The sequence below is a fragment of the Pan troglodytes genome, chromosome 13 (assembly GCF_028858775.2).
Source record: "Pan troglodytes isolate AG18354 chromosome 13, NHGRI_mPanTro3-v2.0_pri, whole genome shotgun sequence".
NCBI lineage: Eukaryota > Metazoa > Chordata > Mammalia > Primates > Hominidae > Pan > Pan troglodytes.
The window spans coordinates 87,806,975-87,827,319 of NC_072411.2; the positions used below are offsets into that span (position 1 = coordinate 87,806,975).

At 33.5% G+C, this 20,345-nt stretch overlaps 1 protein-coding gene across 3 annotated transcripts in view; it reads left to right on the plus strand.

Moving 5' to 3' along the window:
- FSIP2 (fibrous sheath interacting protein 2) overlaps nt 1-20,345 on the plus strand; it is a 114,510-nt gene that overhangs the window by 40,060 nt on the left and 54,105 nt on the right. For all 3 annotated transcript variants that reach the window (XM_016950151.4, XM_063791323.1, XM_063791324.1), the window contains exons 14-16: nt 3,829-3,886; nt 7,388-7,424; nt 9,775-18,721. In XM_016950151.4, the coding sequence (XP_016805640.3) occupies nt 3,829-3,886; nt 7,388-7,424; nt 9,775-18,721 (9,042 nt within the window). The remainder of the gene's footprint in view (nt 1-3,828; nt 3,887-7,387; nt 7,425-9,774; nt 18,722-20,345) is intronic.

Sequence of the window (20,345 nt, forward strand, 5' to 3'; positions counted from 1 at the left end):
TTATTTAATGTCTCTGTTCTTTAGATTTTCCAACTATAAAATAAGTATAATAGTAGTAATACATAAGATGATTGTTATGGGAATTCAATGAGTTAATATTTTAAACTTTTTAGAACAGTATGTGAAACTTAATTGGTGATATGTATGAAAATATAAAATGTATCAAAAAACTTGCAATATAATATTTCATTTTTTTCTAAATCATGTTTAATATCCAATTTTGTTTATTAGTTTGTACTCATGAGTTAGTTGTTAAATTTTGTGCTCCTGGCTTAGTTATTCTAATTTTTACTTTACTTTTGTTGGTGGTCATTTATAATTTAATTGCATTGTAGACTGAGAGTATGATCTTTATGATACCAAACATAAAGAGGAATCTAGAGCATGCTTTATGGCTTAGCAAACATGATTACTATTTAATAGTTTCTGTGTGGTTGAAAACAATGAATATTGCTCAATTTGGGATGTAATGTTCTAAATATGTCCATTCAATCAAGACGGTGAATTGTGTATTTCAAATATATAGCTTATTATATATTCAAATACACATATATACTTATTTTTTACTCCTTGTTCTAAAAATTATTGAAAATAATGATAGTGGGCTTGCAAACTCCTTAATGTAGCTCTGCCCATTTTAAAAAATATTTTTGATCTAGTGATTAGACTTATCCAAATTTTAGAATCATCATATCTTCCAGGTGAATTGAATATTCCTATCATCATGCAGTGACCTTTACCATAAGTTATGTTTTTTGCCTTAAATGTGTCTAATATTAATATAGAGATGTCACCTTCTAATCTTAGTGTTTTTATTTGTTTAGATGCCTCTTGTAGACAATCTACAGCTGGATTTTGCTTTATTTTTATTGTCTTAGCATTTCTGAATTTTAACTGAACCCAATCAATTTGTATTTATGTAAATTACAAATCTTCGGAAGTTTTCTACTGCCTTATTTGTGGTTTCTTTGTCCTACTTTTTAATATATTTTTATTTATTCTTTATTGCATTCTCTTAGAGTGCTAAATTTAGTTTTTATCTAGTTTTTTTTTTACTGTTTTACAAATTGCATAACATATGTATATTTCTTTTAGCATTTACCCTAACATTTTTGTTTAAATTTTTATGGATACATAAAATCAGACATTTTTCTGGGGTACATATGTATTTTGATATAAGCATACAATGTATAGTGATAAGTCTGGTTAATTGGGAGATCTATCACTCAAACATTTGTTATTTCTTTGTGTTGAACGCTGTAAATTTACTCTTCTAGTTATGTTGAAGTATATTTAAAATAAAAGTTAAAATTGGATAATTTACTTCTAATGATAACTTTATATCATACTTATTATTGTCCAATAGTTTAAATTTTGACATTGTAAAGGTTTTATCAGTCAAATTACTTTCTTATTATTGTTTTATACAGATTTTATTTATATTTGCCCACCTGTTTACCAGCTTATTTTGTTCTCCACTCATTCCTTCTTGCATTTAATACTTCTTGGGATTATTGCCATTTGTTCTAAAGTACCGCCTTCTTTAGAAAGGTCTTTAGTGAACGTATTTTGGGAGTAAATTCTCAGATTTTATTTGATAAAATTGTCTTTATCCTTGTATTAGAATGTCATTATGTCCAAGGGTATGAGTAAGTTTCAGGGGACAGTTATTTTTTTTTTCTTAGCACTTTAAAGATAATGGATTTTTAGGCTGAGGCATAAGAATCATTTGAACCTGGGAGGCAGAGGTTGCAGTGAGCCGAGAGCGTGCCACTGCACTGCAGCCTGGGTGACAGAGCAACACTCCATCTCAAAAAAAAAAAAATTGTTTTGTTTAATTATTTTACTTTTTATTCTATGATGTAATTATTCCTGTGTAAGTGATTCTTCCGTCCCCCACCTCGGGCTGTTTTTAAGATGTTTTCTTTATTTTTTCTTTAGTATTATTATAAGGAGCAGTTCTGTACAAGCTTCAGCCATTTCCTCTTTCTATATTGCCTCTCTTCATTTTCGTTATCTTCTTCTGAGTATTAGACTACCTTCTTGTCTCATGTCCTTTAACAACTGTATTTTCCATTTCTCTCACTGCATTCCTGTTGTTAATTTCTTCAAATATGTTCTCTAGTTCGCTAATTCTCTCTTTAGTTATTTAGTTTTTCTATATAGTTTATTATTTCATAAATTAATTGCTTTGTAAAATTGAACTATGGTATATTATATATATAAAATACAATTTCTAAATAGTTATTTTTAAATTTGGACTTCTTATAGGCTCTTTTTCTATTCTTATCCTTTCAAAAGCCTTCTTTATATATTTAAACATATAAAGTCCTCTTATTTGCTATTTTATGTTTGCTAATTCAAATATTTGAAATCTTTGAGGTCTAATTTTAATATATTGTTTTTGTTTCTGTTAAAAGCCATGGTTTCTTGTTTTTCTTTTTTTATATTTCTGTGGGGAGTGGGAGGTTGTTACTGTTATATGTGAGCTCAGTTTTGACAGAAATTTATTGTTGGGGATTCAATAATATTTGGATAGGTTGTAATTCTCTAAAGAAAATTTACATACGCTGCTGCCAGTTATCTGTAAGAGCTGTGAACACAGATTCATTTTAAATTAAATTCTCATATGTAGTTTTAGAGACAATACAGTTTCTGTGGATTTGAAACTCAAGGTCATAGAAAACATAATCTGTGATTACGAATTCTTAGCAAATACTTTTATCTTCTCCTCCTCCTTCTCCACCCACAGCCAAAAGCCAAGACATAATTTCTCTGCTTCCTCTGTGGCATGATTTTTTTTTTTTTTTGTAGATGACTAATTGAAGATGTAGCTCATTGGGATCCTAAACAGATGGCCCCTGACTTACAGTGGTTGGACTTATAATTTTTCAACTTTAGGATTGTGTAAAAGCAATAAACATTCAATAGACACTGTATTTTAAGTACCTATACAACCATTCCATTTTTCACTTTCAGTACAGCAGTCAATAAATTATATAATAAATAATTCAACACTTTATTATAAAGTAGGCTTTGTGTTAGCTGATTTTGCCCAACTGTAAGCTAATGTAAATGTTCAGAACAAATTTAAAGCATGCTAAGCTAAGCTATTATGTTCAGCAGGTTAGGTGTATTAAATGCATTTCCAACTTAACATATTTTCAGCTTATGATGGTTTTATTGTGATATGAACCCCATTGTAAGTCAAGAAGCATCTGTATATTTTTAGGAGCTCTTAGTTTTAATTCTCCATCTTTTGGGGGGCCCAATGTCTTGTTTTAAATGCTCTGACCAGACACTAAAGGGAAGTCATAATCAGGTGTACACAAGAGTAAACATAATTACTGTGTAGCATGATGAGTTTTATAATATAGACATGTTTAGAGTGCTTTGAGAGCACTGGGAAGGGTATTTATTCAGGTACGTATCAAGGAAGGCTTTCAAGAGTTAACATAAGCTGAACGAGACCTAAAATATGAGAAGTTAAAATACAGCACAGGGTGTTCTAGACAAAAGAAATTGCAAAACCACAGTCCAGAGAAGCATGAGAAACATGATATATTTAGGGAACTGCAAATATTCTGTCTCTGGACCATAGCATAAGTACGAAAGACTAGTCAGAGAAGACACTGGAGAGGTAGATGAGGACATCAGATCTTACAGTACAGGTCCTTGCTAAGGACTTTGGACTTCACTGTGGAGAGTCCCTGAAAGCCTGTAAACGAGGCAGTGATAACAGAGAATAAATACCTACTGGAGGATTACCATTTAGCAAGTTGCTGAGGATGGATACAAACTATGTAATTTTATTTTTCTGATAAATAGGACCTCAGGCTCATGCTACAGACCCGGGTATATTTTCTTCTCCTGTTTACACAAATATGTGAGTACCTAAGGAATTATATATAATCATAAATAATTTTAATGATTACATAAGAGTGCTGCTCATAAGCAAATGATTCCATGGAATCCTCCATTTTTATAGTTCTACTTGGATTTAGTGAAACTTAGTCTTTTGCAGACTTTCAGCACTAAGCTTAAATTGTAGACAAAGTGAATCATTGTCCTTTCCTTTCTCCTTCTCCTTATCTATAATCCAGCTATAGTCAGGGTCTCCATGCCACTTTCAAGTGTATCCGCATCATAGCCTTCTTCCGGTAGCTTCTCATGATCTGGCTTTATTTCTTTGCTTTTCTCTTCTTTGAAACAGCTACCATTTCTTATGCTTTTTGAGATTATTGGCTGTCTAAGGCTGGTAAAATAGTTTACTCTATAGTATAAATGACTTAATCGGTTATTCCCCCACCCCAAAGGCTATTTTGCAGTTTAATAAAAAATAATAATCTCTAGTAGTGGAAATTATGGCACTTAGAAGAGATAGTTGTTAAGCCCAGGGACTTTTCATTCTTCAAACCTTAGTGACCACCTATTTTGTTGATGTTTATATCTGTTTTTCTCAACTCAAGAAAAGAAAGAGAGGAAAACATGAATCTAAGTAATGGCAGTGAGCTTTGTATTATTTTACACCCAATGCCATCATCTTTTTTAAAAATGAACAAGCCAAATGAAGTCTAGGATAGACTTTACAAACCCCAAAGTCCTATGAAGATGATTGAGTAAAATAAGTGGTGCATGATGGCAAATGATATTGACATGTTCAGACAAGGCTTCCTGAAATAATAATTTTTACTTTAAGACTGATAAATATCAGTTTGTTTGACTTATTGAGTATTCATATGATACATAACACTGTAAAAGATGCAGAAGGAAGGAAACTGGCTTGTCTAGTTCAAAGCAATAAAACTTGATGACCGTGTGTAGACCATATGTAAAATAACATTGTTTATTTTACTTATTTGATACAAACGTTTTTATTTATTAGAAATATAAATACCTACCTCTTTAAAGAAAAGGTTAGAAGAGGCTCATAATATAGTTGTAATAACTGCATTTTTTATCTTCTCCTACCCAAGAATGTAGAACTACAAAAATCACTTGAATCTTTCATAGCAAGCATTTTGGATATTGTTTCATTAAAAATCTTAGCTTGATGAAAAATAAAGAACTCTATGCCTTACCTGGAGCTTCTTCGCCACTGCTCCAAGAGCATACACACAGATCCAAATAAAGAGCAAAGACACATATGTCACATTCCTCTTGCTCAGGTTTAACTGCAGGTTTTATAGGCGTTTGCTGTGGAAGCCTCACATCTATTCCATCATTTCTTTTCTCACTTATTGCTTAGTTTTCTTGTTCCTGATCATTTGTTTAATGTTACAAAAGATTTATAAAATTGAGATGAAAATTCAGTACCAAGGGAATGAAAATAAAGTAAATATGACAGCAGTGGGAGTAAAGTTGCAGCAATTAAGCATTGCACTCAGGTGATAAGTAACTTTGTATTACAGGGAAGGTATAAGGAGTAACAGTGAAGAAGGCAATAAATCTACTACCCTGAAGACTGTGGTTAAAACTTGTAGTTTATTTATTGGGTAATAGTCTGATGGTTTTTAGTGGGGGTGTAATGGTCAAATTAGCATACACAATGAATAACTTTGACACCAATATATAGGAAAAATTGAAAGAAAGAAACTCAGAACCAGTTCCCAAAAGCTATTAGTGGCCTGCAAAGGCTTCATTTGGGATTAGAGAGAAGTAGTCACAGATCCGAAAGACTTTAAATAGGAATTTATTTATCAAACATTTATTGAGAACCTACTATGTTCAAACTATAATGCTAGTTTTTAGGCAGATACCAAGATAAAACTATGTTGCTATGATTTCAGGGTATTATTTTTCAAGGATATTATGAGGCTGGAGAAAGTGGATGAAAATAAGACAAGTTAAAACACCAAAACCCACTGCTATTACCTAGATTCACTGTTTTTCCTAAATAAGTGCTCTCTGGAATGTTGCAAGCCTTTAATTAATTAGAGCCCCAGAAACTATAATTCTCATCATTTTTCTTTCGCCAGTTTACTTCTTACTTTTTTGGAGGAATGAATTTCTGAAGATACTTACCCTGCCATTTCTGCTGATGCCATGCTTTATCTGGTTAATAAAATTGTTTTCTAATAGTCATCAATGAAGCTTTTTCAGTTTCCTGACTAATTTTACCTGTAGGCCTTTGCACTTTCGTGCTGTTTGTATGCTTTTGGAGCAAAAAGTCTACTGGGAACTGCTACCAACCAATGAATACATAGAACTCCTTGAGTTAGTTATGTTTTGTGCCAATGATATAACATGAAGAAAACAGAAAAGTGAATCTGAATGCATTAGGTTGCAGAATATCTAAGAGAAAAACCTGTGGAAACTTGAGTTGACCTAAGAAACCAGATCCTAGAAAAACAAATTAGGACAAATGATAGAGAACATGTCACTGACATCAGCTTTCATGCTCCTAGTTGAATACTGCCAAAAGGTACAAATCTAAGGGTAGACTATTGTCATGAAGCCCATTTTATGAACTGAACCCAGTGAAGTTTCTTTTCTTTTCTGCCAAAATACAGGATATAGTTTTCAGTCTGGCTATTTCTCAAAATTGAATTATATCCCTAGGGGGAAATGTAAATTTGATCATGTAGAGTGCAGGCCTAGAAAGGAGTGCCAATTTTCTTAAGAAAGTAGAAAGAAGAAAAGCAGCAGTTCAAATCAGCAAAAATATACAAAAATAAATCAGACTTCAGTTTTAGATTTTAATATTTATTTTTCTATTATTTTTATGATTGAGCTATTCTTTTTTGCAATTTAGAAAACTATGTTTTTATTTCATTAGTGTGTGACGGTAAATCTAACAACACATGATAGAATATTGTCATACACATAAAAGGAATGCATCTAAATTGGTATTAAATATAGCTAGAAACTTACTTATGATTTTAACCCATAGTTACTGAATAATCATTCACATATTTTCTTCCTACTGTGGAATATGGGGAGAGGACAGTGGAACTATGGCATTTGAACGAGTAAATAAAGGATTATCAGAAAGTCCTGGTCAGATGCCTTGCTACTCCATCAGGGCTTTTAGCAGTCAGAAGGGACTCATCTGCCCACTTCCTGCAAATCCTATATCCATTTTCAGAGAAACACAATGTAGGCATGGCTAAGGTGTGTTGGAAGTATAAGGATCAGAGAGATACACTGTTTATGCAGCAGCTATAATTCTGTACCCCTGGGTAATAAAGCACATTTCCGAAACTAGAGGCCAGTCTAAGGAGGAAGTGAAATAGGGGGGTTGGAAAAAACAGTATATTCTTCATTTTGAATTTCTAGAGAAAAAATCTTAGATACAACAAAATGATTCAATAATTAGAAATTTTGGGAAAAGTTTTATAAATTTTTGACTCTATGTAATAACTAAATGATCAACCTTTCTTTACAGGCAACAGAACTTGCTGCAAAATTGCTTGCAAGAAAAAGTATGTATCATAAAATCCACCGAGAAAGCAACATATTAGTCATACTTTCTGATGCATCATAATAGAAAACATTTTGTTAACTAAGTAATAGGAATCATCCATTGATATTTGTTAGGCTTCCTTTTTGCCCCTTTTTCTTCTTTGAAGTCTACTTTCAGTTAATTCTTATACTTTTCTGTGGTCCAAAATTGTTATCAAAAGATAATATTGACCCTTCAAGACGAGGTCTCATGGGTATAGAATGGTGAGATATTAACGGATCTATAACCATCATAGGAAGAGAATCAAATACCACAAGCCTATTATATCGTGGGAAGCCATTAATCAATAAGGCCTTTCAGATCTTGCTGGTGAACTCAGTAGTAGGTGAGTTGAGATGCTTGGATCTGTCTTCAGTAGTTTTGTGAAAAGGGACCTGGTCACCTATGAGCTGAGACTTGGAACAGGCAAAGATAAGATCGTGTATTTTTATGAGGCCTAACTCTGGATCTAGACCGAAAAGTCAGGAAAGAGAAAGCATTTGAGGAACAACACATGCTCTGAGACGCTATTTAACATGGAAACTTGCTCAATTCATAGAATATGCAGCAAATACAAAAGCTTTGACCCAAGGGAATTTTTTTCAGTTTAATGTTGTAATAGAAAGCAATTAAAAACTAGGATTCTATCTATCATATTTCACTACAAAGAAAACGTTAGAAATATATCCCTCTTTTATATATTGAGGTTAGAATCTCTTCGCCGTAACTAACCTAAGAGTAATAACGTAGGTTTTTGTTTATCATCTCCAGTAATAAGAAAAATGACATATTTTGAATGTCTTAGTTTATAATTTATAAGTGTTGTAGTTGATTTAGAATAATTATCTTCCTATAAACATTTAGGTATGATTCTTAAGTATTTGATTTAGACTGTATTTATTTAAGACATGTATTTTACAACATAAGACTGTCATCTCAAAATATGTGTTTAATGCCACTAACCCATTGCTTATAAAATAAGTTAAAAATAAATATGTTTGTGTATTTGGGGATTACAGCTGAATAAAATGGCCTTTCCTGGGGTGCTCCTCAAATGCTTTCAAGTGAGTCAGAAGAGAGTGTGCTACATATATGTTAACTTTTCTTTGAATGTTTCTCTGAAATATGGATAATTTCAGACTAATTTAGGCAATATTTTGGGTGTTAGCAGCCTAGTTACAGGAATCATATTTACACTGAGACCTACATATCAGCCTTCTAAGCTTTTCTGCCAATTACTTGTGTTTACAAGCTCTATGTTTTAAGAATTTTAACAACTTAAAAATAGAGTACTACTTTATTATATGTAAGATGAGTTTTGGAAGCACAAAATATATTTGCAGTTGCTAAATAGAGGTTTATAGAATTCTACAGATGCATTTATTTCTACCCATGGTCCAGTTCAAATCTATGACAGCAATATTAGTCACTAAGGAAATGGTTATTCAAATCTGGTTCTTGGCTCCAGCTCAAACAAATTAATAGTCTAACTTTCTTAACCTTGCTCAGCCCTCCCTACTCTTTGATTCCCAAATCTAGCTTGGCTTTTATTTTCTATCTAAATTTTAATTTGTTACCTTACTTTAGTATCTGTTCTCAGCTTTCCTATCTAGGACAATTTGTATTTATTTGTATTATTTTATTTTATTTTATTTGTATTATTTGTATTTATTTGTATTATCACTTTTATTGGATACAAAGCCCGTCAATCTATATAAAGCATTAGCTTTTATTTTTGCCTATCAAATAATTCTTAACAATTAACTTTAGTCATTCCTATATATATAGACCACAGGCTCACCCTTTCAGCAGGGACTGGGAGAGAAAATGCTTTATGTTCCTTCCCCAAATCTCAGCTAGGCAGATGTTTCTGAAAGCATCCAAATATTTTGACTGGATCTGTCTTGAGAAATGTTTTGTTAGAAATATTTAATGTATCTTTAAAAATTAGCTGGATCATAAACATCACATATTTTCTTTCCAAAATATTTGCATGTTGTGTGCCTAGACAGCAATTTAGTGATATTTTTAACAAAAAAAATCATTTATACTGATAATAAATGCCAGGGGAAAAAGAAACTTCTGAGAGACTGTGAATAAAATAAATCTTACACAAAAAAACACTTCACTGTAGTGCAGAATAAACTAACTAGAAATTCATCTTAAATTCTAAATTTCTAAACTGATATTTCTTTACTATTTTCTTTCATAAACCATAATGGTATTCCACCAATACATTGATATAAAAATTAAATGTTACCTTCTGTCTCCAAAACATAGAGTAAGTTGTTACATGACTTTATTTTCATCTCTGCTTACCTCCTTTCCAGGTAACTTCTGAAGAACTGAATATTATAATTCAGAATGTAATGACCTGGGTTGTGGCTACAGTGACCAGTATATTGTACCCAGCCATCACAAAGTATGAAGAAAGATTGCAAAATAATACATACCCAGTATCTGAGGACTCCATCCTCTCTTCAGATAGTTCAAGTTTCTGTAGCACGTGCAGTGAAGACTTTACATGTAGAAGCTACACATCTGCAACAACTAAAACATTTCAGGCAGAACCCTGTGCATTTGTAGTTGACATGTCAGTAAGGAGACCAACCACACCTATAAAACCTCCTCCTGCACATGTGGAAAAAACAGTTGTGGGGAAAACATGTCACATAAAAGGACAATCTATAATCTCTAAACTTAAATATAATAAAACCAACTTGCTATATTCATACCCTAAGCTCAGAAGTTGTAAATCAGATAGTCACCTTTTAGCATCATTTGAAACAGGCACAAAAAAATCTAAGGATGCTACCACTGAAACAGATAGCTTAGGGAGTTCATTGCATTGTGATAAAACAGCAAAAGCCATGGATGAAATGAAGAATTTAAAAAATGTTTTTGTTAACTTTAAATGTTACTTGAAAGGGGAAACTGAAGTGATTTTAGAAAGCATTTTGCGAGAAATAATGTCTGATTTAACCCAGGCCATTCCCTCTCTCTCTTCTGTTACTGCTGAAGTTTTTGTTGAACAATGTGAACGTGAAAAAGAAATCTTGCTTTCCAATGTTCATATTCCCTCAGTTGCTTCTGAGATTGTGGAAAATATGCTTGAGAAGTTAGAGTCTGCAGTTGAGAAAAAATGTGTTGAGATGTTTTCACAAGATTTGTCAGTCGACATTAAACCAAGTTTAGCAGCCAGTGATGAACTTCTCACATCATCTAATGGAAAACCTTTGAAAAAATCAATGCCTGATACTTTGGACCCAATGTGTGATATTGCAGAGGACATGGTGCATGCCATTTTAGAAAAGCTAATGACTCTTGTTTCTTTTAAGCAAAATGAATTTCTTCATCTTAAAGACACAAATAAGCTTTCCTGCCAGCAACATAAGACAGACCCAATATGTATGTTCCTTCAAAGAGCTGGCAAAAATAAATCTAGTCTTGAATCTGATGAAGCTAGTTTAATTGTCAATGAAGAAGTACAAAATTTAATATCAAATATTTTTTCCCAGTCTTCTTTGGTTGCTTATATAGAGGAAGCAATCAGTGCTATACTAGGTTATATACAAACTGAACTAAATAATGAGAGAATTATTGCATCTGAAGAAACAGTAGTACTCCTTCAGCTACTTGAGGACATCCTTTTTCAGCTCCATCAGGAACCAGTAAATGAAAGTTTTCAAAAAAGTAGGCAACCTAGAATAAGTAGTCCTTCTGACACCAAAGAAAAGTACAGACTCACTGGCACTAGATTATCAAATAGTCCTAGGTCTGGAAGACCATTTCCACCTATAAATGTTCCAGGCATGGTTCTTTATTCTGATGATGAAAATGAGGAAATAGACAATATTGTAAAAAATGTGCTTGATTCAACTTTCAAAGATGAAAAAGTAAAATCACAAGAACAGATTCCTAATCATTGGTTTACAAAGGGAAACACTTGTTTTGAATGCAAAAGAAATATCAAACCACCTACAAAGCCTGGTTCTAGAAGCAAAGCTGCATTTCATGATTGGGAATTAAAGACTGAGCCACCATCTACTAATCATGAAGATATTTTAAAGAAAAAACTTTCTTTGAATAAAGACATTTCAACTTTCAGCCAAGATCAAAAGCATCAAATAGAAAAGGCTTCAGAAAACATAGTCACAAGTATTTTAAAGGAAATGCTCAAGGGCATATCTTCTGTTCCTTTTGGTCACTTAGACAGCAAAACTGGCAGTGAAGCTTCAGTTCTTGTTTCAGAAAAGCCTCAAGGACTGTCACATCAAGAATGGATAGACCAGATGTTTTCTGTTTCAGAAATCAGTACAGTGGCTCAAGAAATAACACATTCTGTGTTAAACATACTTCATAAGGCATCAAACTACATTTCCAATACCACTAAAAGTTCCATTTCATCATCAGTTCATCAGACTTCCTTACATAATTCTGACACTGAACACATAGTCAAAGAAGCACCAAATAAATACCCATTAAAAACATGGTTTGACAGTGAAAAGAAAATGAAATATTTATCTTTATTTGACGTTGATCCTGAAAAGCCTCCCTGGTTAAAATCTGGAAAAAGTGAACCTAAACCTGTAGATGACATTAATGATAAGATCATTCGTACAATTTTTAAAAGACTGAAGTCATTTATTTGTCCAAAATTGCATATGGGCTTCAAATCTTCATTACAATCTCAACTTAGCAAGTACACAGCTAAAATAGTAAACATTGTTTTATGTGCTATCCAGAATGAACTGGAAGTTCACAAGGAAAACCTAAATCTTAGGGAGATTGACCATACCAAATCCCTTACAGATAAAGGATTTTTTGCGAATACTGATAAAAAATTAGAATCTCTTGTCACGAGTATTGATGATGACATTTTGGCGAGTCCATTATTAACCTGTATTTATGATATGTTGTTATCAAGTGAAAATGCACATCAAAGAAGCATTTCACTCTCTTCTCGTAAGCCAAAGTCTGCAACTGACAGTGTTGATGTACAAAGCATTTTGCCAAATAGGCAAGATAAAAAATCTTTTCACAAATATTTGGCTACTCCTTGTACTCACCACAGTGTCAATGGTGGAAACCATATTAAAGAGAATGCAAAATTGCAAGTGTTAGAAAGAATTGGGGAAACACTACATGAAATGTTAAGCAAGCTCCTGGGGACCCATCTTCATTCTCAGCTATCTTGTAGTCAACAGAGCAGAGAGATGACCAATAAGAATCAGAAAATGGCTGCTGCATTGCAGTCTAATATTCAGTTAATTTCTAAAGCAATTTTGGATTATATCCTTGCAAAATTATGTGGTGTTGACATGGATACCAGTTTTGCAAGTTGTGGATTAAAAGCTATCTCAGAGTCTCTTGACATTGACAACCCATCATTTGCTTCAATTATTGAGAAAATGGCCAAATCCACCAAAATAATCTCCAGCATAGTTTCCAGAAGGGTTCAGGAGGACAATAAAGAAGAGACTAAAAGCAAGGCAAAACCTGTTGCTCCTGTGTCTTCCAAAACACCAAGCACAAAAGAAATGCATCCAAATAAACTAAAAGCTGTAGCTTCAGATATTCTTAATATGGTTTTTGCTAAACTGGAAGGGTTTGCCAATGGACATTTAGAAATTTTGGGTGCTACTAATGATGGAAATAAGAAAAGCAATAAGATAGGCTGGGAATATGAAAGCACCAATATTTCCAGAGACACACATGAAGCATCATTTCTGTCTGCTTTATATATGCATGCAAAGAAGGTATCAAGTGCTATTTTGAAGGTTATTCAAACAGAATTAAATGTGACCTCATCAGATTTGAAGACAAGTGTAGAAAACCCACCACCTGAGACTCAAATTCTTAAGGATGTAGTCAAGTTAATTTTAGATGCAGTATCTTCCGATATGTTTAATGAAACGGAATCTGAAGGGGGAGGCATTGAAACTTATCGATACAGGCCAACATACGGAAGTCTTCCTGGAGGAGCTGAATCAGATTCATTTCTAGAAGATGATGCATATACAGCGAAAAAAATTATTGATGAGAGATCACCACAAACAGAAGAAATGAAAACACGTTCTCTTAAACAGTGGGCTCTAGAAAAAACCTTAAACAAAATTGAAGTAAAACTCAAAGAACCACATATATCTCCAATTGCTCCCATTATAAGAAATATTTTGAATGAAATTTTTCAAAGTACTTTAATCAATCAATTAAATGTCCTTTCTCTCTCCCACTCTAATTTTAATGGCATGCCTCACAATGTTGATGAGCCAACTCCCCAAACAGCTGTTCAATTTATGGATAAAATGATGGATCCTTTACTTTCGGAAGCAGATATAACCATAGTAACAGATAATATTGTTAGGACTGTATTTCACAAACTTTATTCAGCTGCCATGACAGAAAGAAATGTAAGGGAAAATAGGTATAAAACTATCACTTTTTCAGCAAATGTTTCTTCTCATGAACACACCTATAAAGGAAAGTCCTCTGTCACTGCTTTGGATGAAAATCCATGTACTTTTCAGTCTAGATTCAGCGTTGCTGACAAGGAGACAAAGGTAAATCTAGCTGAAGATATTGTACAGGCAATATTAACAAATTTAGAAACTTTTGCTACTTCCAAAGTAAAATCTCTCTTTTATTCTCAAGTCAACTTTACAGTTCCAGTGGCTTTACCTATTCAGCAAGATCACAGTACATTGAGCAAAGCATTATCAGCCAAAGATTCATATTCTGATGAGCAATTTTCCTGTTGCTCAGTAGATCATACCAAGTCAGGAAAGACCAACTTGTGCCAACTGTCTTTGTCTAAATTAAATACTTATGCACTACAAGTGGCTAGAAGAAATTTACAAGGAATCAAACAGGAATTAGATAAAGAAAGGGAACATCCTTTTTTAACTCATGACATTGGGATTTCTGAAAGTATTGCAAGTCAAATTGTTAACGCATTGTTAGACATTATATCACGTAAAGGCAAATGTGACAAAAACAGTTCTGACAAAGAGATCGATTTAGATCAGCAAAAAGGTGTTATTGAAAAGCTGCTCAATGAGACCAAATATCGAAAAGTACTTCAACTTCAAATACAAGATACCATTGAAGGTATCCTATGTGATATTTATGAAAAAACCCTGTTTCAGAATAATCTCTCATTTGCCACACCCACTCTGAAATGTAGCATAGCTGATAAACATTCAGAAGAAAATTCTGAAATGTTCATGGAGGGTGCAAATAAGATTATTCCTAAGCTTTCAGTTCCTAAATCAGATGTCATTTTGATATCCAATGATATAGTGAATATTGTTCTTCATAATCTCAGTTCTGCTGCCACGCTTGTCATAAATGCAAAGAATCCTACTTCTGCAAGATTGCCCCTGACATTTTGTGATATGTTTCCAAAAATAGACTGTCAACAGCCTCTTAAGGGGTCAAAAACTGAAAGAAAAACAGAGCGTTTTTCATATTCAAGAAATCAGAAATCAGCTTATGCTGATGATAATCAGATAACTGGAGTAGAGAAAGAAGACACTCAGAAATCTGCTACTGACTCATGTGAGGAAAATGCTAACTTCATTACTAAAACTATTTTTAAACGTTTGGAATCTTTTGCCACAGAAAGAATAGATTCATTAATTACCCTTGCTTTCCAAAGTAAAGAAAAGTCATTTGTTATCCCAGAATTGGAAAATTGTAAACAAAATGACAGCATCTTTTATGATTCAAGCCAAGTGGAATCAGATGTAAATGTCCTGAAAATATCAGCAACTGAAACCATTCTCAGCCAAGAGCTTACAGATTTCACTTTTGTTGGTCGCAGAGAAAAACTTGGATCCACAATTCACCTATCGCAAGCTAGGCTTAAGACATATGCTGACGTCATTGCCAGTGCCATTTTGAAGCTTATTAAAAATGACTTAGACTTAGAAATTCAAAAGATATATCCATATCAAAACAATATTTTGTTCCAAGAAAACATCATTGTGAGTGAAATTGTTGACAGTATGTTAAAGATGTTAGATGATAAAAGATCTGTAAAGGAAATTTGTTTTAATTCAAAAGAGAATTCTAACTTTTCACAATTAGCTTTATCAAATGAAATATTGCTGGGTCACAAAGAGAAGGAAAGAAGTACCAAACAATCTCTATTTACAAAGTATCCATTAGAGCAAAACCAAATGATATTGGAAAACAAAAGGCAGATAATTGTTTTGGAAGAAATATTTATGAGAAATGGAGAATCAAAAAACAAAGAAAAAGGTGAACTGCTCATTGCAGTGGAAGAACTTTTGAATAAGCTGTATCAAAGAGTAATGGAAGTCACAGGCCATTTGCCTCCACTTAATGAAACTGCCAACTTTATATCTAATTCTAAGATTAAAACATCAGACACAACACAGAAAAACAGTTTTCAATCACATATTAACAGTGTAGCAAATGACATAGTTGAAAGTGTTTTGGGGAAAATGTACTTGGTAGTTGTGACATCATTATATGAAAATAATAAAAGTAGGACAGAAGTTGAAATATCTGACCACAATGATTCCTTACTAATGAAACCATTAAGGTTTAGAGAAACTAAACAAGCAGGAAAAATAAGTAATTCCCCTAGATATGCGATATCACAGGCTTATTCTTATGTCGACAGTCAAAATATCTCTGTGATGGAAAACACTCTTTTGCCATATTTACCATTGCAAGTGAAGAAAGACTTAATTCAAATGGTTCTCAATAAGATCACAAATTTTGTCTCACTTCATCTAGAAGAGAGTTTGTCCCCTGAGTATTGTGCTGATAAGCTGCAACTTTTAAGTCCACACACTTTAAAGGTGAGCCCTAAGGACAACCCTAAGCCATGCTTTAAAGCACATTTAAAAACAAGATCAAAAATTACCACTTTTCCTAAATTTACAAAAAAAACACACTTAGGACTGAGTGCTGCTAAGGCCAAAAGCAAAACCAAGTTAGGTCCTGGAGAGAAGACCCTAAAAGACAGCAGATCCAAGACTGCCATTGGGTTGTCACACATCATGTCAGCTGGAGATGCCAAAAATTTACTGGACACAAAATTGCCCACTTCAGAACTAAAAATATATGCCAAGGATATAATAATTAACATCCTGGAAACAATTGTGAAGGAATTTGGAAAGGTAAAGCAAACCAAAGCTTTACCATCTGATCAAATCATAGCAGCAGGTAAAATAGTTAATACAGTTTTGCAAGAATTATATGTTACCAATAACTGCAATTTGGCTTACCCGATGAAATCCTCACATCTCAGACTTTCACAGGGGAATATAGGCACAGGATCCCTTCCTAAACAACAAGCATGTTTTTACTTGGAGAATGTTTCTTCACAGCTAGAGCACATTTTTCCTAGAGAAGGTATATTTAAAAAATTGTTTGACAAGTGGCAAACAGAATCAAATGACAAGGAAAATGAAAAATGTAAGCTATTGATGATAGCTGAAAATGTTTTGACTGAAATTTCAATAAAAGCAAAAGAATTAGAATATTCTCTTTCACTTTTAAATTTGCCCCCTCTTGAGAATTGTGAAAGCAGGTTTTATAATCATTTTAAAGGAGCTTCTACTAGAGCCGAGGATAGTAAAGCACAAATTAATATGTTTGGAAGGGAAATTGTTGAAATGCTACTTGAAAAACTACAGCTATGCTTTCTGTCCCAAATTACCACTCCAGATAGTGAAGAAACTCTATCAAACAGTAAAGAACACATTACTGCTAAAAGTAAATATGGTTTTCCAAACAAGCATAGCCTCAGCAGTTTACCAATCTATAACACAAAGACAAAAGACCAAATTTCTGTGGGCTCCAGCAACCAAATTGTTCAAGAGATTGTAGAAACGGTTTTAAACATGTTAGAGTCATTTGTGGACTTGCAGTTTAAACATATCTCCAAATATGAGTTTTCTGAAATTGTGAAAATGCCTATAGAAAACCTTTCTTCTATCCAACAGAAACTGTTAAACAAAAAAATGTTGCCAAAATTACAGCCACTGAAAATGTTTTCTGATAAATCCGAGTCAAATACTATTAATTTCAAGGAAAACACACAGAATATCCTTCTACGGGTTCATTCATTCCATTCACAATTACTTACATATGCTGTTAATATCATCAGTGACATGCTTGCTGTAATTAAGAACAAGCTAGACAACGAAATAAGCCAAATGGAACCATCTTCAATTAGCATATTGAAAGAGAACATTGTAGCAAGTGAGATCATTGGCACACTAATGGACCAGTGTACTTATTTCAACGAGTCTTTGATACAAAACCTTTCAAGAGAAAGTTTGTTCCAAGGAGCTGAAAATGCCTACACTGTTAATCAGGTTGAATTAGCAACTAATATGAAAATGTTCACATCAAAGTTAAAGGAAGGTAGTTTGGGGATTAATCCTTCACAAGTGAGTAAAACTGGGTTTGTGTTTTGTTCAGATGAAGATATGAAAGAAAAGTACAGGGTTTCACCAGATTTACCCACCTCTGTCAGATCCTCTGTAGAAGACACAGTTAAAAACTCAGAGCCAACGAAAAGGCCTGATTCAGAAACTATGCCATCGTGTTCTACTAGAAACAAAGTACAAGACCACAGACCAAGGGAATCTAACTTTGGTAGTTTTGATCAGACCATGAAAGGAAATAGCTACCTCCCTGAAGGCAGTATCTTACAAAAGCTGCTTAGGAAAGCAAGTGACTCCACAGAAGCAGCATTAAAGCAAGTCTTGTCATTCATAGAAATGGGAAAAGGTGAAAATCTAAGAGTGTTTCATTATGAGAACCTAAAACCAGTTGTTGAACCAAACCAAATTCAGACAACCATTTCCCCTCTCAAAATATGTTTAGCTGCAGAAAATATTGTCAATACTGTGCTATCCAGCTGTGGCTTTCCAAGTCAACCACACACTAATGAGAACAGGGAAATAATGAAACCATTTTTCATATCAAAACAAAGCTCTTTATCTGAAGTATCTGGAGGGCAAAAGGATAACGAAAAAAGTTTGCTTAGAATGCAGGATAAAAAAATCAACTATATACCTGAGGAAGAAAATGAAAACCTTGAAGCCGGCCGGGAAGATTCTTCTTTTTTGCAAAAATTGAAAAAAAAGGAGTACCCAAAGATAGAGACTGTGAAGGAAGTTGAAGCCTTTACTTTTGCTGATCATGAAATGGGTTCCAATGAAGTTCATCTGATAGCAAGACATGTCACCACATCTGTGGTCACATATTTGAAGAACTTTGAAACTACAGGTAAGCAAGAGAGAACGTACCTAAAAATTTGCATGATTTAGGAAGAAAACCAGTAAAAGACATGTTTAAAAGATCTCCTGTCTAAAAAGCTGTATTCACTATTTTTCTGAAAATACCCTTGGAGGTAGATGACTACTGAGTTGCACTTTAATTTTATTTTAAATGTATTATTTTATTTTATTTAGAAATAGTGTCTCTGTCACTGAGGCTAGAGTACAGTGGCATGATCATTGCTTCCTGCAGCCTTGAACTCCTGGACTGAAGACATCCTCCCATCTCAGCCTTCCCCCAAAATAGCTGGGACCACAGGCATGCCACTGCACTCTAATTTTTAAAAATCTTTTTGTAGAGACAGGGTTTTGCTATGTTGCGCAGGCTGGTCTCAAACTCCTGGCCTCATGTGATCCTTCTTTCTCGGCCCCTCAAAGTGTTGGGATTACTGGCATGAGCCACCGTGCTCAGCCTCAATTGCTTTTTAATTCATCACAATGCAAAAAAATAAAAATAAATAAATGTTTTCAGGATTTGAATTTGAAGGATGTGTTGCTCAGTTTTCTCTATCTACAAATGAGAGAAAATGAGGCCATTTTAAAGCAGGAGATTTTGGTTGAGCATGAGGCATAAATTTGGAAGGGTTTTTTAAATTCTTATGCATAACTTCTTTATAATCATATGGGATGTGCAGTTAACTGATTAAAAGTCATTTAATTTTTGTATTCTTGAAGGCTTTGTTATTATTATTCAAAGTTTAAAAGAACAGTAGAATTGAATATCTTGTTTTATTTGCATTCCAGTATTCTGACTTAAATTCCTTTTAGGTATAATACTCCAACTGTATCATTACAGGGATTATATTTGCATTATCTTTCTAAGTATGCTCATGTGTATATATTAGGTGAAACAACATGTAATCATCATTTTGTATATCAAAAACAGTTGATTATTGACAATTAATAAAATTCAGTTTAATATTACTATAATACCCCAGATCTAGATCAGTAGTTTCAGTTACCAATAATTACTTGCTACATCACCAGTCCAGATACATCACACATCATTCTAATTGGAGATATTAGCAGTCCTACCCACCTGCATGAGGAGGTTATTTTCCATCCTTAAAACCAGTATTCTCCCAAGATGGACGGTAATGTAGCTACAACTACAAACTCTTAAATAGACTTACTCCAGGCATGACTTAATTGATTTTAGAAAAATAAACGAAAGCAAAACAAGCAAGAGAAGATCCATGATTTCATCACATTGACACTTGGCTCTAACAATTCTATATTCCTATTCTCAGACATCTCCAAGGTCTTCCAGTGACTTCGCTCATGTTCCTTCTTCCACTAGGAATACCTTTTCCTCATTCCCTTTATCTTGACATGGCCAAAACCTGTGTAGCAGTCAAAGCTCAGCTTAAAGTCTTCTATCTGTGTAGAGTCTTGCCTGATAACACATGAAGATATATAATATATAATTAAGTTCTGAGGAAAAAAACTGTGTTGCTCTTGGCTGCCACACCCAGAAGTTGGCCATTGCAAATAGGTAATGATTTGTAACAAATAGAATTTTGGACAAAACAAATATAGAGTTCTTCACCTGGCTGGGCCAACCTTCCTTCTTT